At 43.6% G+C, this 17,264-nt stretch overlaps 1 protein-coding gene across 2 annotated transcripts in view; it reads left to right on the top strand.

The window, feature by feature from the left end:
- The window catches only part of LOC785500 (protein SPATA31F1), a 112,550-nt gene extending 95,559 nt beyond the window's left edge, over positions 1–16,991 (top strand). Inside the window, exons 1-4 of one of the 2 annotated variants that reach the window (XM_002689672.6) lie at positions 10,785–11,061; positions 11,728–11,773; positions 12,037–12,097; positions 13,058–16,991. In XM_002689672.6, coding sequence (XP_002689718.1) covers positions 10,921–11,061; positions 11,728–11,773; positions 12,037–12,097; positions 13,058–16,808 — 3,999 coding nt within the window. In that variant the 5' untranslated portion in view covers positions 10,785–10,920 and the 3' untranslated portion in view covers positions 16,809–16,991. Of the gene's footprint in view, positions 1–10,784; positions 11,062–11,727; positions 11,774–12,036; positions 12,098–13,057 lie in introns of those variants that run through there. The other variant, XM_059889468.1, reaches the window with a different exon arrangement.
- The last annotated feature ends 273 nt before the right edge of the window (positions 16,992–17,264 follow it).

Below are 17,264 nucleotides of genomic sequence, written 5' to 3'. Positions count from 1 at the left end.
GTTGTGCCACCCTCCCCCTTAACACTCAGATGAGGAACAACTACAATTTTGTATAGAAAATAAGTACAGTTGGAAAAGAAAGGTTCTCATTTTCCCAGTGACTCAATGGTCATGAGTTTGAGCAAACTCCAGGAGATGGTAAAGGACAGGGAAGCCTGATATGCTGCAGTCCATGGGGTCACAAAGAGTCGGACAGAACTGAGTGACTAAACAACATTTTCCCATAAAATTCTGCCAATATTTCTCCTTCTGTATTCTTTTCTATGAACTAAACTGCCTTTAAGTTTTCTCTCCCTCCTTCCATCATTTTCTTCATATCTAGATCATTCTTATCAACACACAAATATATGCTAGACTACCAAAGTTAACATACACACTCTTATATACACACAACCTTGATCTTGTATTGTTTCTGTTTACAAGTCTTTTGTTCTCCTTCACAGTAAAATTTCTTGAAAGTGTTGTATATTTATACTCATTTGCTCTATTTTTTCACTTTCCATTGTTTGATGAACCTCCTCTAACCAGGTTTTTTACCCACAGCTCTGCTGAAATGGACCTTTGTCAGCGTCACAATGACTCATATCTCACTAAAGTCAATGGTCATTTTACATCTTCACTTTAGTAGACCTTCTGTTGGCATTTGACACAGTTGACCATTTCCTTTTTCTTGAAATACTTCTAGAAGAACACCACACTCTTCCTTTTCTTTAAACTCACCATCCATCCTTTCTGATTTCCTTTGCTGTCTCTTCCTCCTCTACCAGACTCTAAGTGTCGAAGTAACCCTAGATTACTTCAACACTTCAATTACTGCTTAATTTTCTTTTCTTTTCTAATTTTATTTTTTATCTGGCCACATATCTCAATTATGTCTAGCTAATGACTCTGATCCTCAGAGGATGAGATGGTTAGATAGCATCACATACTCAGTGGACATGAATTTAAACAAACTCTGGGGGATAGTGGAGGACAGAGGAGCCTGTTGTGCTGCAGTCCATGGGGTCACAAAGAGTTGGACATAACTTAGAGATTAAACAGCACCAAAAACAAAATGACTCTGAAGTTTATAGTTCTAGCTGAGATCTACACCCTGACTTCCAGACCTGTACATCCAATTCCATATATATTTTTGCTTGAAAATATAATAGGTACCAAAAAAAAAAAAAAAAGAAAATATAATAGGTACCTCAGACATAATATAGTCAAGTAAAGAAGTATTCATTCCTGAGCTCCCAGAATCCATATTCCATAAGTTTTCACCTTATCATTCACAGTACCATCCATCCAATTCCTCAGGGCAATAATAAACTAAGAATTTTAATTCTTTATTTTACCTTCACACCTAATATTCAATTTACCAGTAGATGTGTTTCCAAATATGTTCTAAATTGCACAGCTTCTTAACAAATCTACTGCTAAAAACCCAGTCTAAGCCCCAACTATGTCTAGTATGGGCTAGATATAGCATCCCAATACTTTGAGCTAGGCAATGTGATCCTAATGGTCATTTTTAAAATTCTTGTTCCCCTAAAGTCTGTCCCTTATAAAGCAATCTTTCTGAAGAGTAAAAACTGACAATATTACTCTTATAATATCCTTTATAGCTAATTTTCTCTCATGCATTGCATTTAGTTGTCTTGTCTCTTCTTGTTGGGAGGATACAGACCAGTTATTTTATAGAGTATCCATTTATTTTATAGAGTATCCATTTGTTCAGTGTTTCCTCATGATTAGATTCAAGTTATGCAATTTTGACAGTTATGCAACCAAAGTGATAGTGTTCTTTTCAGTGCATTGTATCAGGAAGCAAATGATTTGATTTGTCCCAATATTAATGATGTTAAATTGAATTAAGACGGTGCCTTAACTTATGGCAAGATACTCTGAGTCTGAAAGTATTCTGCTGCTAAGTCACTTCAGTCGTGTCCGACCCTGTGTGACCCCATAGACAGCAGCCCACCAGGCTCCCCTGTCCCTGGGATTCTCTAGGCAAGAAGACTGGAGTGGATTGCCATTTCCTTCTCCAATGCATGAAAATGAAAAGTCAAAGTGAAGTCACTCAGTATTCCTCATCAAATTTTCAGTCACTATTTGTAGCAATCATTATAGACTTTCTATCATTATTTCTTCTATATTTATAAGTTGGCATTCTTCTGGAAGGAAGAACTTCCCTCTTTTCATATTATTTATATCAGTATGGATTAATTGATTCTTAACCTTATGTTATGCATTATTATCACTATTTTGATGCTCAAATTGTCCTTTACTTGGCCAGAGGTAGCTCCTTTAAGTTGTCTCTTGTGTTCTTTTGATATGTCTTCATGAATTTTTGAGGACTTAACATACTTTTTGGCACAAGATATTCTAGGTTAATCTTATACTTCTTTTTTTTTTAATTTAATTTTATTTCTAAACTTTACCTAATTGTATTAGTTTTGTCTCAGTCTCACATTTAGAGAAATATTGATATTTATTCTGACAGATAGTTAATTTGCTGGCAGATCAGTACATTTTTTTTCAAGGGTTTTTCTAACCTTTGTTGGGGTGGGATTAGAGTGACCTTATCAAGGTCTAGAGTTTTTTATCCTACAGTGTGAACTTTTTGGAAGGGCTTTTGAGTGTCCTTGATGTTTCAGTAAGTTCCCTCCATTTTGACCCATTGGGTTCCTATATCCAGCAGTGCCATTAAACCTCCTGAAATTCCATTCAGTTCACAGCTCCAGCAGCTGTCCTAAGCTAGATTTCACAGAGTCTCATCCTGTATATGTGCAGATTATCATTTTGACCAGAGACTTAGTGGACACACTATATATATTTCCACTTGGAAAACCACTTCAATATTCTTGCTTTGAGAACCCCATGAACAGTGTGAAAAGGCAAAAAGATATGACACTGAAAGATGAACTCCCTAGGTTGTTAGGTGCCCAATAGGCTATGGGAGAAGAGTGGAGAAATAATTCCAGAAAGAATGAGGAGATGGAGCCAAAGCAAAAACAATACCCAGTTGTGAATGTGACCGGTGACAGAAGTAAAGTCTGATGTTTTAAAGAACAATACTGCATAGAAACCTGGAATGTTAGGTCCATGAATCAAGGTAAATTCAAAGTGGTCAAACAGGAGATGGCAAGAGTGAACATGGACGTTTTAGGAATCAGTGAACTAAAATGGACTAGAATGGGCAAATTTAACTCAGATGACCATTATATCTACTACTGTGGGCAAGAATCCCTTAGAAGAAATGGAGTAGCCCTCATAGTCAACAAAAGAGTCTGAAATGTAGTACTTGGATGCAATCTCAAAAATAATAGAATGATCTGTTTGTTTCCAAGGCAAACCGTTTAGTATCACAGTAATCCAAGTCTATGTCCCAACCAGTAATGCTGAAGAAGCTGAAGTTGAATAGTTCTATGAAGACCTACAAGACCTTCTAGAACCAACATGCAAAAAGATGTCCTCTTCATTATAGGGGACTGGAATGCAAAAGTAGGAAGTTAAGAAACACCTGGAGTAACAGGCAAATTTGTCCTTGGAGTACAAAATGAAGCAGGGCAAAGGCTAACAGTTTTGCCAAGAGAAAGTACTAGTCATGGAAACACCCTCTTCCAGCAACACAAGAGATGATGCTACACATGAACATTACCAGATGGTCAATACTGAAATCAGTTTCATTATATTCTTTGCAGCCAAAGATGAGGAAGCTCAATATAGTCAGCAAAAACAAGACCTAGAGCTGACTGTAGCACAGATCATGAACTCCTTATTGCAAAATTCAGATTTAAATTGAAGAAAGTAGGGGAAACCACTAGACCATTCAGGTATGATCTAAATCAAATTCCTTATGATTATACAGTGGAAGTGACAAATTCCAGGGATTAGATCCGATAGACAGAGTGACTGAAGAACTATGGACGGAGGTTCATGACATTGTACAGGAGGCAGCAATCAAGACCATCCCCAAGAAAAAGAAATGCAAAAAGGCAAAATGGTTGTCTGAGGAGGCCTTACAAATAGCTGAGAAAAGAAGAGAAGCTAAAGGCAAAGGAGAAAAGGAATGCAGAGTTCCAGAGAATAGCAAGGAGACACAAGAAAGCCTTCCTCAGTGATCAGTGCAAAGAAATAGAGGAAAACAATAGAATGGGAAAGACTATAGAGATCTCTTCAAGAAAATTAGAGCTACCAAGGGAACATTTCATGCAAAGATGGGCACAATAAAGGACAGAAATGGTATAGACCTAACAGAAGCAGAGGATATTAAGAAGAGATGGCAAGAATATATAGAAGAACTATACAAAAAGATCTTCATGACCTAGATATGGTGTGATCACTCACCTAGAGCCAGACATTCTGGAATGCAAAGTCAAGTGGGCCTTAGGAAGTGTCACTACAAACAAAGCTAGTGGAGGTGATGGAATTCCAGTTGAGCTATTCCAAATCCTGAAAGATGATGCTGTGAAAGTGCTGCACTCAATATGCCAGTAAATTCGGAAAACTCAACAGTGGCCACACGACTGGAAAATGTCAGTTTTCATTCCAACCCCAAAGAAAGGCAATGCCAAAGAATGTTCAAACTACTGCATAATTGCACTCATTTCACATGCTAAGTAACACTCAAAATTCTTCAAGCCAGACTTCAACAGTACATGAAATGAGAATGTCAAGCCAGATTTAGAAAAGGCAGAGAAAGCAGAGATCAAATTGCCAACATCTGCTGGATCATCAAAAATACAAGAGAGTTCCAGAAAAACATCAACTTCTGCTTTATTACACCAAAGCCTTTGACTGTGTGGATCACAATAAACTGTGGAAAATTCTGAAAGAGATGGGACTACCAGACCGCCTGACCTGCCTCCTGAGAAATCTGTATGCAGGCCAAGAAGCAACAGTTAGAACTGGACATGGAACAACAGACTGGTTCCAAATTGGGAAAGGAGTGCATCAAGACTGTATATTGTCACTCTGTTTATTTAACTTATATGCAGAGTACATCATGCGAAATGCCGGGCTGGATGAAGCACAAGCTGGAATCAAGTTTTCTGAGAGAAATATCGATAACCTCAGATATGCAGATGACACCACCCTTATGGCAGAAAGCGAAGAAGAACTAAAGACCCTCTTGATGAAGGTGAAAGAGAGTGAAAAAGTTGGCTTAAAGCTCAGCATTCAGAAAACTAACATCATGGCATCCGGTTCTATCATTTCATGGCAAATAGATGGGGAAACAACGGAAACGGTGAGAAACTTTATTTTTCTGGGCTCTAAAATCACTGCAGATGGTTACTGCAGCCATAAAAGATTCTTGCTCCTTGGAAGAAAAGCTATGACCAACCTAGACAGCATATTAAAAAACAGAGAGATTACATTGTCGACAAAGTTCCATGTAGTCAAAGCTATGTTTTTCCAGTAGTCATGTATGGATATGAGAATTGAACTATAAAGAAAGCTGAGCATGGAAGAATTGATGCTTTTGAACTGTGGTGTTGGAGAAGACTCTTGAGAGTCCCTTGGACTATAAGGAGATACAACCGGTCCATCCTAAAGGAAATCAGTCCTGAATGTTCATTGGAAGGACTGATGTTGAAGCTGAAACTCCAGTACTTTGGCCATCTGATGTGAAGAACTAACTCACTGGAAAAGACCCTGGTGCTGTGAAAGGTTGAAGGCAGGAGGAGAAGGGGACGACAGAGGATCAGATGGTTGGATGGCATCACCGATACAATGGACATGAGTTTGAGCAAGCTCCAGGAGTTGGTGATGGACAGGGCAGCGTGATATGCTGCAGTCCATGGGTCTCAGAGTTGGACATGACTGAGCAACTGAACTGAAGTGAACTGATACGTATTTCCAATGCTGTTTTCTGCACAGCTGAAGAATGGCTCAGAAATGGTTATCCATACTTCAGTCTGTGAGTTGAGAGGGTGGAGCTGGGAGTCAAAGGAATCCAAGGCAGCTAGAATTCACAGTGCAGATTATCTGAGAAGAGAGGGCTGGATATAGAGAGAAATCTTGGGATATGAAGAAGGTCCGCCTCAAATGTGCAGCCGAGGATTGGTCAGAATATGCTTCTGAGAAAAGTACCAGAGGAAGGGTTAAAAAAGACACCTGAAAAAATATAAGGGCATAGTACTCAGAGGTCACATACAGAGGCAGATAGAGAGCCTATTCCAACAGTTAAAATAGAGAACTTCGTAATAACTAGGGCATTGGGTTGAGTACCAAGAAAGGCCCTACCTCAGTAGTAAGTAAAAATCTTGGACTAAATGTTGATGACTAATGAGGCTTGTGAGGAATACCTGAAAGAATCAAATTGTTTCCAAGTAACTTAACTGAATTGCAAAACAAAACTCAAGAATATTTATAGAAAAAAAAAAAAAAGAATATTTATAGAGAAAAGCGGTGGACTGGGAATCTCTTAAGCCCTTGTTCTCCCATGGAACACCAAAAAACTACCAGAAACTGGTATAAAATCCTTATAAAAACTACAAAAAATTGTCAAAAGGCTATAACAACCAAGCAAATATTCAATCAAGAAAAGTCGCATTCAAAACAGTAAAATATTTCATGACGTTTGTACTTTTTGCCCCACTCCCCTTCTGAGTGCAGTGTAGTTCTGGTGTAGAGGAAGTGGCAGCCCAATACACAGTTCCCTCCCTTGAAACAAAGGGAGCAGTTAGTTGTTCATTCACTAAGTCATGTCTGACTTGAGCAGAGCGGTCCTTATTTGAATGTTACGACTATCTTAGGGCTGCCTAAGGATTGGGCTCTATACCTCTAATTCAGGTCTTAGACAGAGAGAAATGGTGGATACTGCTCATGTAAATTATAAATAAGGGGACTACAGACCTCCTGGGTAAGAGATTATGGATGGAGACATAAAGTAGACCACTGAAGGCCCAAAGAAGAAGCTAAAGTGAGATTCTTTGGGAGACTGAGACACTTAAATGTAGCCATGTGTATGAGGGAATTGAAAAAGCCATAAATATGTCCAGCCAAGACACCTGTTTAGAAGAGACCCGAGAAGACCTTAAACTTTTCCACTGAGCTGATCGCTAGGCTAACAGCATGCCCAGCTAATGAGAGGACTACTCCAGCATAGAGCCAATCTGCGAAGACTGAGAGAGGTAGCTATTTTTACAGATGCCCAACCTTCAACAAAAAAGTCACAAAGGATACCGATAAATAGGAGATCATGGCCTATTTAAAGGAAGAAAATAAACTGTTAAAAACTATCCCTGAAGAAGCACAGGCATTAATTAGATTTACTAAATAAAGACATTAAAACAGCTCTCTGAAATATGCTGAAGGAAACTAAATGAAAACACAGGTAAAGAACTAAAGGAAATAAGAAATATATGAACAAAATGAGAATGTCAACAAAGAGAAATAAAAAGAAACTAGAAATTCTAGAGCTAAAAAATACAGTAAGTGGATGGAAAGATTCCCTAGAGGGATTTAACAGCAGATTTATGCAGGCAGAAGAAAGGAACAGCAGACTTAAAGATAGGAGATTTGAAATTATCAAGTTTAAGGAGCAAAAAAAGGGAATGTTTTCCCTCTAAGATCGGTAACAAGGCAAATATGTCTGCTCTCACCACTTCTTGTCAGCATTATACTGAATGTTCTAGTCAGTGCAATAATGGAGAAATAAAAGGCATTCAGGTTGGAAAAGAAGATGTAGAATTGTCAGATATTATCATCAATTTGGAAAATTCTAAAGAATTTACAAAACATAGCTACTACAACTAATAAGTGAATTTAGCAAGATTGAAACATAGAAGATAAATATTCAATTTCTATTTCTATATACAAACAACAAACATTAGAAATTGAAATAAAAAACAATATCACTTTGAATAACATCATAGATTTGACATAGGGATAAATTCACAAAATATGTACAAGAATTGTACAAAGAAACTAAAAAATTTCTAGGAGAAAATAAAAATACCCTAAAAAAATGGAGAGATGTACCATTTCTGTGAATTGAAAGACAATATTGTTAAGATATCAATTCACTTGTAGGAATTTTTCTTACATATATACCCATATGTATATACAAGGGTTTATATATATGAGATTTTTATTCCATGCAAAAGGTCCCTTGAACTGTGGTGTTGGAGAAGACTCCTGAGAGTCCCTTGGACTGCAAGGAGATCCAACCAGTCCATTCTGAAGGAGATCAGCCCTGGGATTTCTTTGGAAGGAATGATGCTAAAGCTGAAACTCCAGTACTTTGGCCACCTCATGCGAAGAGTTGACTCATTGGAAAAGACTCTGATGCTGGGAGGGATTGGGGGCAGGAGGAGAAGGGGACAACAGAGGATGAGATGGCTGGATGGCATCACTGACTCGATGGACATGAGTCTGAGTGAACTCTAGGAGTTGGTGATGGACAGGGAGGCCTGGCGTGCTGCGATTCATGGGGTTGCAAAGAGTCAGACATGACTGAGCGACTGAACTGAACTGAACTGAACTGAAGTAGATATCCATGAATAGAGAACTGAAGGTGACTTGTGTTATATCAAGGAAGACATGACAGCCATTTTAAAAAGTGACATGCACAAGATATATTTAATTATCAAATTAAATAAGAGAGAAAACTGTCTATACTATTGTTCTTAGAGAAATACATGCAAATCCATTTGGTTTTGACTATATTAGACTAGTTAAGAAAGATACACAGGAATCTGATAGAAATGACTGTCTCAAGGGAAGAAAAATGGGAGATGAGAGATTGAGAAGAAAACATATTTTATACATACCTTATTCTGCCTATTGAATTTTGTACCATGCATACTGAAGTGTGAAAGTCGCTCAGTTGTGCTGACTCTTTGAGACCCCATGGACTATACAGTCTGCGGAATTCTCCAGGCCAGAATACTGGAGTGGGTAGCCTTTCCCTTCTCCAGGGGTCTTCCCAACCCAGGGATCGAACCCAGGTCTCCCACATTGCAGGTGGATTCTTTACCAGCTGAGCCACAAGGGAAGCCCACCATGTATATGTATGTCTACTTACAAAAAACAGAACAAAACAATCTCAGTGATTGAAATCAGTTAAATGCATTGATCCTTTATCAAGAGGCCCAACTTCTCCAATCTTTATCCCACAAGTCCTCCCCAGTCTGCCCACCTATGCCTCTGCTAGAAATGGACCACATTTCTAACTGCCAGATGTGCTAGTGGCCCATTCCTCAGTGTTCTGCGTTTGTTAGCAAGTTTCTCTCCCACCTAGAATACACTCCTTTTGCCTGTAGCCTGCACTTTTAGACCTAACTCTTACGTTAGTCTATCCAGGAGCCCTCTCTAACCACGCTAATCCTCACTGTGCTTTCTCTCCTCTGGAATGGGATGTTTGTGACCTGGGCCTCACAAGTGAGTACATGATCCCGTATGTTTTGGATTGTTGGCTCTTGCTTTGTGTGATGTCTTATGTTGGAAAATAGGCTGTCTGGATAGCAGAAAGGCAGCATGACTCAAATGTCTTTGTACTCTTAACACTGCTTTGCTTAGGGCTGAGCATAGATTGAGGGCTCACCAGTCTTCAGTTGGGAGAAGGAAATGGCAACCCACTCCAGAATTCTTGCCTGGAGAGTCCTGTGGACAGAGGAGCCTGGAGGGCTGCTGCCCATAGGGTCGCACAGAGTCGGACATCACTGAAGTGACTTAGCCTGCATGTATGCATTGGAGAAGGAAATGGCAACCCACTCCAGTATTCTTGCCTGGAGAATCCCAGGGACAGAGGAGCCTGGTTGGGCTGCTATCTATGGGGTTGCATAGAGTTGGATATGACTGAAACGATTTAGCAGCAGCAACAGCAGTCTTCAGTTGGGTGAAAGATTAGATACTGGAGGAAGGACCAAGGAGTATCTTCAGAGATTTTGAGCTCAAGGATTTTTGGCTGTGAGACCACTGTCACCAGGGAAAGATTTTTTTCCTCAAAGAAACTTAAAAATTAGAGTGTTAGAGAAATATGACAATATCCACAGAGGTCAGGTAAGTAACATAAATGTGTAAATAAATGGTCAGCATATAGGAGTGATGGGCCCTGGTGATGAATTAGAAAACAACTGGCTTGCTTAAAGTTTTAAAAAATTCTAGTTAAAAAACAAGCAAACAAACAAAATTCCTTTAGGCAAACAGCAGACATCCAGAATAGATGAGTAGATCTAACCACAATCAGCAACTACTTTATGACTTTAAGTCAGAAGTGGTCACTGATACATCTCTGCAGGTACACACCTCTGCAGGTACACATCTCTGCAGGTACGCATCTCTGTGAGAAGACAGAATTCTGTAACATAGTTAAAAACAGCTCTAGAAAACTAACTCTTAAAAGAGATGCACAAGGAAATCTCATTAATATGTCTCAATGGAAGGCAATGTTTACAGTCTCTTCTCACTCATCCGCAAGCTTGAGGCCACACAGTCTGGGAGGCATTCCTTTCTGATTCCCACAATGTCGTTTTAAAGATGCTACCACTTTTACCTGTCCCTGCCACTTCAGCCATGGTCCCTTCATACACCTCTGATTTCCCATCACCCACTGCCTGTAACATCAAAGCTCTCCATTTCCAAGCCATAACCAGACTGGCCATCAGGCTGGTGGAGGGTATGGAGAGTGAAGACAGAGTGGGACCACAGACACTGCCTGTGAGTGGCACCTTCATTCCTTACAACCAGACCCCCTCATCTGCAGACGGAATTACCACATGGACTTCCTAGACAGGTGAAGCTCTCTGACACCATACCTACCTTGTGGAACAGAAGGGCTTTGTGATGCAGTCTGGTGGCTTGGTTCCGTCATCTGTGAGGTTGGAGACAGCAATGTGTAGCAAGCATTGGAAGTCAGTAGGTGCCAGGACTCTGAATGCCTACATTCATAGGGATGGTTGGTCTCCTCGTGATTATGAGGTTTAGACCATGATGAGCCAGACTTTTGTTCTCTGGGATTTGGGGTATCCCCTATATACCTATGGCTCCATCTTCATTATTATTCTAATCATCTGGCAAGTGAAAAAGAGTTACCATGGATTAACGGAACATAAAAGGAGCTGCTGCCGGGTAGGGAAACACTATGACCAGGACTGAACTAGTTAAGCCTTAGATAAGATGCGTTAAGCTCCCAGTGTCTTTCCTTTTATCCTTCCTCTCAACCTGTCTACCTCCCCACCCATATTATTATTTTTTTTTTTACCATCCATTAGTTACTCTTATATGGTATTTCTCTTCTCAGCGCCTAGAAATCATTTCTTACCAGACCATCCCTGCAGTATATTCTAATTGAAAAATCAAGAACATCTCTATCTGGCTTGGGTTGAGACTTAGATGAAATGGATTGTGCCTCACTGGATCTTAGAAGACTTACCTTTATGGGAGATTTTTCTTGTTTGTGGTCCATTAAGGCATTTGTAAATTGAAGTCCTTTGGTTATTAAATCTACACAACTTTATTCTGTTCCATCCTTTCTCTTGTTCCATTATAAGCTTGATACAGAACTTCTCTTAGGAAATAAATGGGAGGTGTGGAGGAGGACAGAAGAGCCTCAAAATGAATCAGAAATAAGACAAATATTGAGACAAAAAAAATATGAGTATGAAAAGTTAGGAAATTAAGTAAAATACAGGTAAATTAAAAAGGATTAGGTAATCTATATTAGCTTTGTCTTGGTTTGGACGTGAAAAAGAAAATGGTGTCCCAACTTCACACTCCAACTCTTTTGTCTTTAAGCGTCACCGAAAAGTCAGACAAAGGGCTAGAGATGCAGCATCAAGAGGTAAAGTCCTAGTCTCTGCCCTGACTTCCCTCCCCTGGGGGTGAGGTTCCCATGGACCCTGTCCCCCAGTGACCCTTAGTGCCAGGCACCAGGTGCTCTAACTGCTGAAGGCTCCAATCCCCAAGTTGACAGATTCTCCCAGAAGACTTTTATGGGGGTGGGGTAGGGGTCTGCAGTCTCCTGTCGTTCAAGGCTTTTAGATTCCTGTAGGATGTCCCTGAATCCCCTTCTGTTCTGTGTAACACTGTCTTCTGGTTTCTCAGCTAGGAGACATTCCCGGAAAGAAGCTGACAAACTGTGGGAGCTGCTCTCAGTCATGCGAAGGTGATCTCTTGCTCTTTGCAGTCTCCCACCTCCTAGTATGGCCTGTGGTAATTTCTGTGTTTGGCCTGCGGCAGGGTTGGGCAGAAGGAGAATGGCTGAGAGGGAGCCAGACACATGGAGCCTGGAGCCGTGGGTGAGAGTTGGTGGAGGAGAGGGTGGGGTCAGACGTCTCAGTGGAGAGGGGTCTTCCAGCTGTGCTCTGGGCTAGGCTCACAAAGGTGCTGGAAGTCAGGATTTGACAGAATTTAACGATGTGGGTTTTCTCCCAACCATGAGACAAGTTACCCAGTCAGGAGAGTGGATAGTTAAGTGCATAAACAAGTCATAGTTTTCACATTCTCTTTACAGCCGCTCCCTTTCAAGGGCAGACCCCTGGACCCTGCTGACATTACCTCCTCTGGTTCTGTCTTCAGGAAGGCCAGTTCCTGGGACAACCCTCAGGCAGGAGCTTGTCATATTATCCCCTTCTTAAGAGCTCTGCAGAATGAGGAATTGACTCTTAAGAGATGTGTACATCTAATCCCCAGAATGCAGAGCTCCCACAGGACTTCCGTGGCCCCAAGCGAGGCTGACTCCAGGTTCTACCTGGTGATATCTCTGGTGCTGCCCCATCAGCTAACCATTGGCTCCCCCACCTGCCTGGTTCCCTTCTCCTAATTCAGCTTCTCAGCACAGGTCAGCAGAGAGCTCACCCGCCTCCCAGTTTCTCAAGGCCCTGTATTTCCATCCGTTGTCTGAGACCTTGCCCAACAAGCTCCAGGCTCTCAGCCCAGCCCACTACAGCTTGCCAAATGGCATTTCCCTAGGAAGAAAAGTAGACACTTAAACACCCAGTGGTTGCAGGCCCCAGAGTTTACTGGACTAGGGGAGGGCAGGCCCAGGGCCACACACTGGCCAAGAGTAACAAACAGTAACAAACTGTCCATCAGTAACATACATTTGCTATGTTTCCCTTCCCAGCCAGGGCTGGCTACCTCAGGAGGGGAATGTGCGGCAGATCCTGTGTGCAGATCCCTGCTGCCAAACCTGCAACACCATGGCTCTGGAGATTCAGCAGTTGTTGGGTGAGAACACCCTGATCTCCCCCACTTCAGGGGATACCTCTCAGGGCTCTTCTTGCCAAGAGGTTTTGTCCATGTCTAATGTGACTTTTGAGCAGAGTCTGGAGCATCGTTCCCCACACTCCAAAGACCTTTCACTTCCATCTGCAACCCTCACAGTGTCACAGAAATCCTTAGTCCAGTCAGTGGCCCAGTCACCTGGTGCAGCCGGCATCCATGATTACTGGGCTGAACATCTCAAGCTAAGGCAGGGATTCCAAGTGCTAGAGGGTCCCTCAGGGACTGAGGAGCCTAGAATTTCAGTGAATCTGCAGGAGATGATGCAGAGCAACCTCAGCCTCATCTGTGGGAACCAAGTCCAGCAGCCCTTAAATCCCCAGGTCTCTCTGCTGACCCTGAAACAAGAAATTACTACCCTGACACATCCAGTGGCCTTGCCGATGGTCACTGTCCTCCCTGCCCACCTGCCGTTCCTGAGTCCTGAAGTCCTGAGACTTCTTGAGGTCCATGTGAAAAAATGGACGCATTTCCAGAGGTGGGGGCTCCCCAGGCGTGTAGAAGAGTCCCTGAGGCAGCTGATGCCAAAGCCGCCACTATTTTACCAAACTGTATATAAGCAACCAGTTTCTTTCATCCACAATAATACTTCTCGTTTCTCTGTTGAGAAATTTGGGACCATTTCATACCAGAACTGGGGTTCAGGTATGGCTGGCCAGCCTACCCAGGCCTTCTGGGTTTCTGAATGGTGCATTACAGATCCAGAACAAAGACGCCTCTACCAGCAAATTCCCAACCATAAGGCTTTAGCCTTGCCCTCTTCAGCTGTTAAAGAATTAAGTGGCCTATATCTAATGTCTGGGCAACAGGCTAGTGACTCAGTGGGCCCCGTGCAGCCAAAATACAGCCAGCTATTCTGTGGCCTGCCTTCTCTGCACAGTGAGTCACTGGTTGACACCTTCTTGGCTTCTCAAGGCCTCTCCAAAGATGAGAGCATGTCCAAGCCCCACTTGAAGGATCCCTTTCTCTTCAAGGAACTCTCCTTCTTCCCTTTGCTGCCTAAAACTCCAACCCAGTCAACTCCACTCTCTTCTCTGTCTTCACAAGATTGTGTTGCTCCGTCTGCTCACCAACAAGCTCACATCAATGTCCCATTTCTGACTCTGGACGAGTGTGAAGCCTTGGAGTGGCACCTGCTGCAGAGGCAGCTCCAGCTTCAGTGGGACTTGCCAGATGTTTTCCAGAGAGATCAACATGTCCAGAGCCCCGTGGAGTGTAAGCCTGGTGACAAAGCCCAGTCTTCTGAGACTCTGAAAACTTTCTGGCCGGGGAAGCATGTCTCAGTCCTCACAAGGGAGCTACTCTTCCCGCAGCACACCAGGAGGGTGCTGGAATACCACCTCCAGAGACAGCTGATTCACCACCGCTGGGGCCTGCCCCAGAAGATCCAGCAGTCCATCCAGTTGCTCCTGTCCCCCACTAATCAGCAGACTATATCCTGGAGCAGCACAGCCCTAGACAGTGTGAATGGCCCCCAGCCTACATCTCTGGAGGCCACTGGAGCTGATGACCCATTCTCACCTATTGTGGACGCATTGTCAGTCCCCATGCCACACTTATTTGACCAGGCCAAGGCAATATTGCGGGGCCATATCGACTCCAAATGTGGACAAATTCACCAGGGCAACATCCCTGCCTGTGTATATAGTTCTTGGGAGTGCATAATTCCTGGGGGCCTAGAAGTGACTCCCTTCAGCTGCATCCTGGAAAGCAAGCCCCTGGAACTCCAGGCAGCAGCTGACCAGGACCTTCAACAGGAAGTTATACCCGGGATGCCAGTGGCCCTTGATCAGCAGCAACAGGTCTCACCAAAAGCTGTCACTGAACATCCTAAGCTGCCCGGAGTCCTGTCAGAGGCAGCCATTGAGAAACTGGAGATAACTTTACGGCACAAGTATCTGGCCTTCTTGTCAGGGCTGCCTGCTCTTTATTGTGTGGCTCTCTCCAGGGCCATGGCCCCAGCAACCACGTCAATCACATCCCCAGCTATGATCACAGAGATGGTGCCTGAGCCTGTTGAATTCTCAACAGAACCTCTGACTCAAGTGACCTCGCCTGAAGAGCAGGGTCCAAGTCCTGGGCCAGGCTTTCAAGAGGCCAGTGAGGCTCTTTCAAACACTGCAGAAGAATTCCAGGTTGATGCGCAGGTGAAAGGAGTAGTTGAGATGCTGCCTATAGAAAGCCAAACAGAGCCTGAGAGGCCCTCTTCACTTGGGGAGCACATCTTGGCCAAAATGAATTTCCATCTGAGAAAGAAGATCCTAGAGGCACAAATTGGAATTCCCTTAAAGGCAAGAGAGTCCAGGGAACAAGTTGTAGGAACGTCAGAGGATGTATGTACACAGGAGTCTCTTGAGAGTTTAAACAACCAAGGACAACCACTGCTCCAGGAACTCCCCATCCCACCAGATGTGCCATGTGCCCCAGACCCAGAGTGGCTCCACCTCAAAGAACAGCTGGCCACTGAGTCAAAGGCGGTGCACCAGAAACAGAAGCAACCCAGTTCCAGCATAGTACCCCATAGTTCTGTCCACTGGGCTTCCGGTATCTTAGTCAGTGGGGACATGACAGAGGCCCAGGTGCTTTGTGTTCAGCTGGAGGCCAGTGTGAACAACCCCAGTCTGGAGGAGCCTTGGAGCCCTGAGCCCCGGAGCCCTGAGCTCCATAGTCCTGACAAGAGCAAGGACTCAGCCCAAGTCCCTACACTGGCAGAAAAGAGAGAGGAGCCAGGCAAACCCAGATTGGCTGGGAACCATGGAGAAGGTGATGCTGGGTTCACACTCTCCTCCACAAGAGAAAAAAACCACTCTGTTGAAGGCCAGAGGCCAGAAGGGATACTTCTGAATAGGACACCGCGCAGCCCCTGGCAACGGAGACATCGCTTTCACCTTGATGCTTCCTGTCAACATAGTCCTCGGCATCACCCTCAGCGTAAACTCCCAGAGCTACCTCCTGGAGTCCCTAGGGGGAAGGATTCTCAGAAGAAGGACCTGCAAGACAGTCAAGCCAAGCTCAGTGTTATCCTCAAACCAGCAAGGGTTCCCGAGAATGCCCAGCCTGTGGTGCCCCAAGCATCACGAGGCCAGCCTTTCCCGGGCCAGCTCAATGTGGGTAAGCCATTGGAGGGCCAAGCTTTACAAGGTCAGGTCTTTGCGAGGCAGGTAGTTCAAGGCCATACTCACAAGAGGCCCAGCCTTCCAGAATATGGCCTGATAAATAAGATGAAATCTCTTCTGCACTGTATTACACCCAAGACAAAAGGCAAAGGGCATGAGGCATCCATGTCCTCTGCATCTGAGAAAGTGGCCAGCACCAGAAAAGAAAATGTGGAAGAAAACTTGGCTCCAGCCAAAAGTCCCAAGGGACGAACTAAGACAGAGAAGACAAGAGGGGACCCCAAGGCCCAGTTTCCACCCCCTGAGAAGCAGATGAGCCTGGCTTTCATGGATGTTACCCACTCCCCAGGCAGTAAGCTCCGGCACCACTCCCGCTCCCATCAGCTCCACTTGGCCTCAGTCCTGGGTGCCCCCCGCCACTGTCCTCGGCACTGTCCTCGAGTGGCTTGTGCCACCCAACCAAAGAACCCACCCTAACTCTCAGCTCTCACCTCTCACCTCAGAAGGAAACTCTAGTCTGCTCAAGAAGACCCAACACAGTCAGAAGACTTTGTAGTCTCCCCAGTGTCTGCATCCCTTGATGAGGACTGCTCCTGTCATTTTTATTAATGTGCAGGTGGGCAGAATACCACCCCAATACACTTTATATATCTCTAAGCAGAGAGTTGTATGTCTGCTGCTTTTCTCCACCATGGTGTGCTCAGGGAAGGCATAATGGAGGTAAATGTCCTTCCTATCTAGGGAAGGAGCTTTAACCCACTCTTAAGCTGGGACAGCATTCCACACCCACTCCCCCAACCCCCCGCCGCAACCCCAAACCCCCTGGACTGTGGATAAAAGGGACTTGAGCAGAGAAGGAAGGCCCTTGTCTAAGATACATTGAAGTTAAAGGTCAGACTTGAATTTGATTAATATCATGGTGTCCTTGGCCCA

Source organism: Bos taurus, chromosome 8 (genome assembly GCF_002263795.3).
Source record: "Bos taurus isolate L1 Dominette 01449 registration number 42190680 breed Hereford chromosome 8, ARS-UCD2.0, whole genome shotgun sequence".
In the NCBI taxonomy this organism is placed as follows: domain Eukaryota; kingdom Metazoa; phylum Chordata; class Mammalia; order Artiodactyla; family Bovidae; genus Bos; species Bos taurus.
The sequence above is the reverse complement of the archived record's forward strand: the minus strand, read 5'-3'. Positions and strand labels throughout refer to the sequence as shown.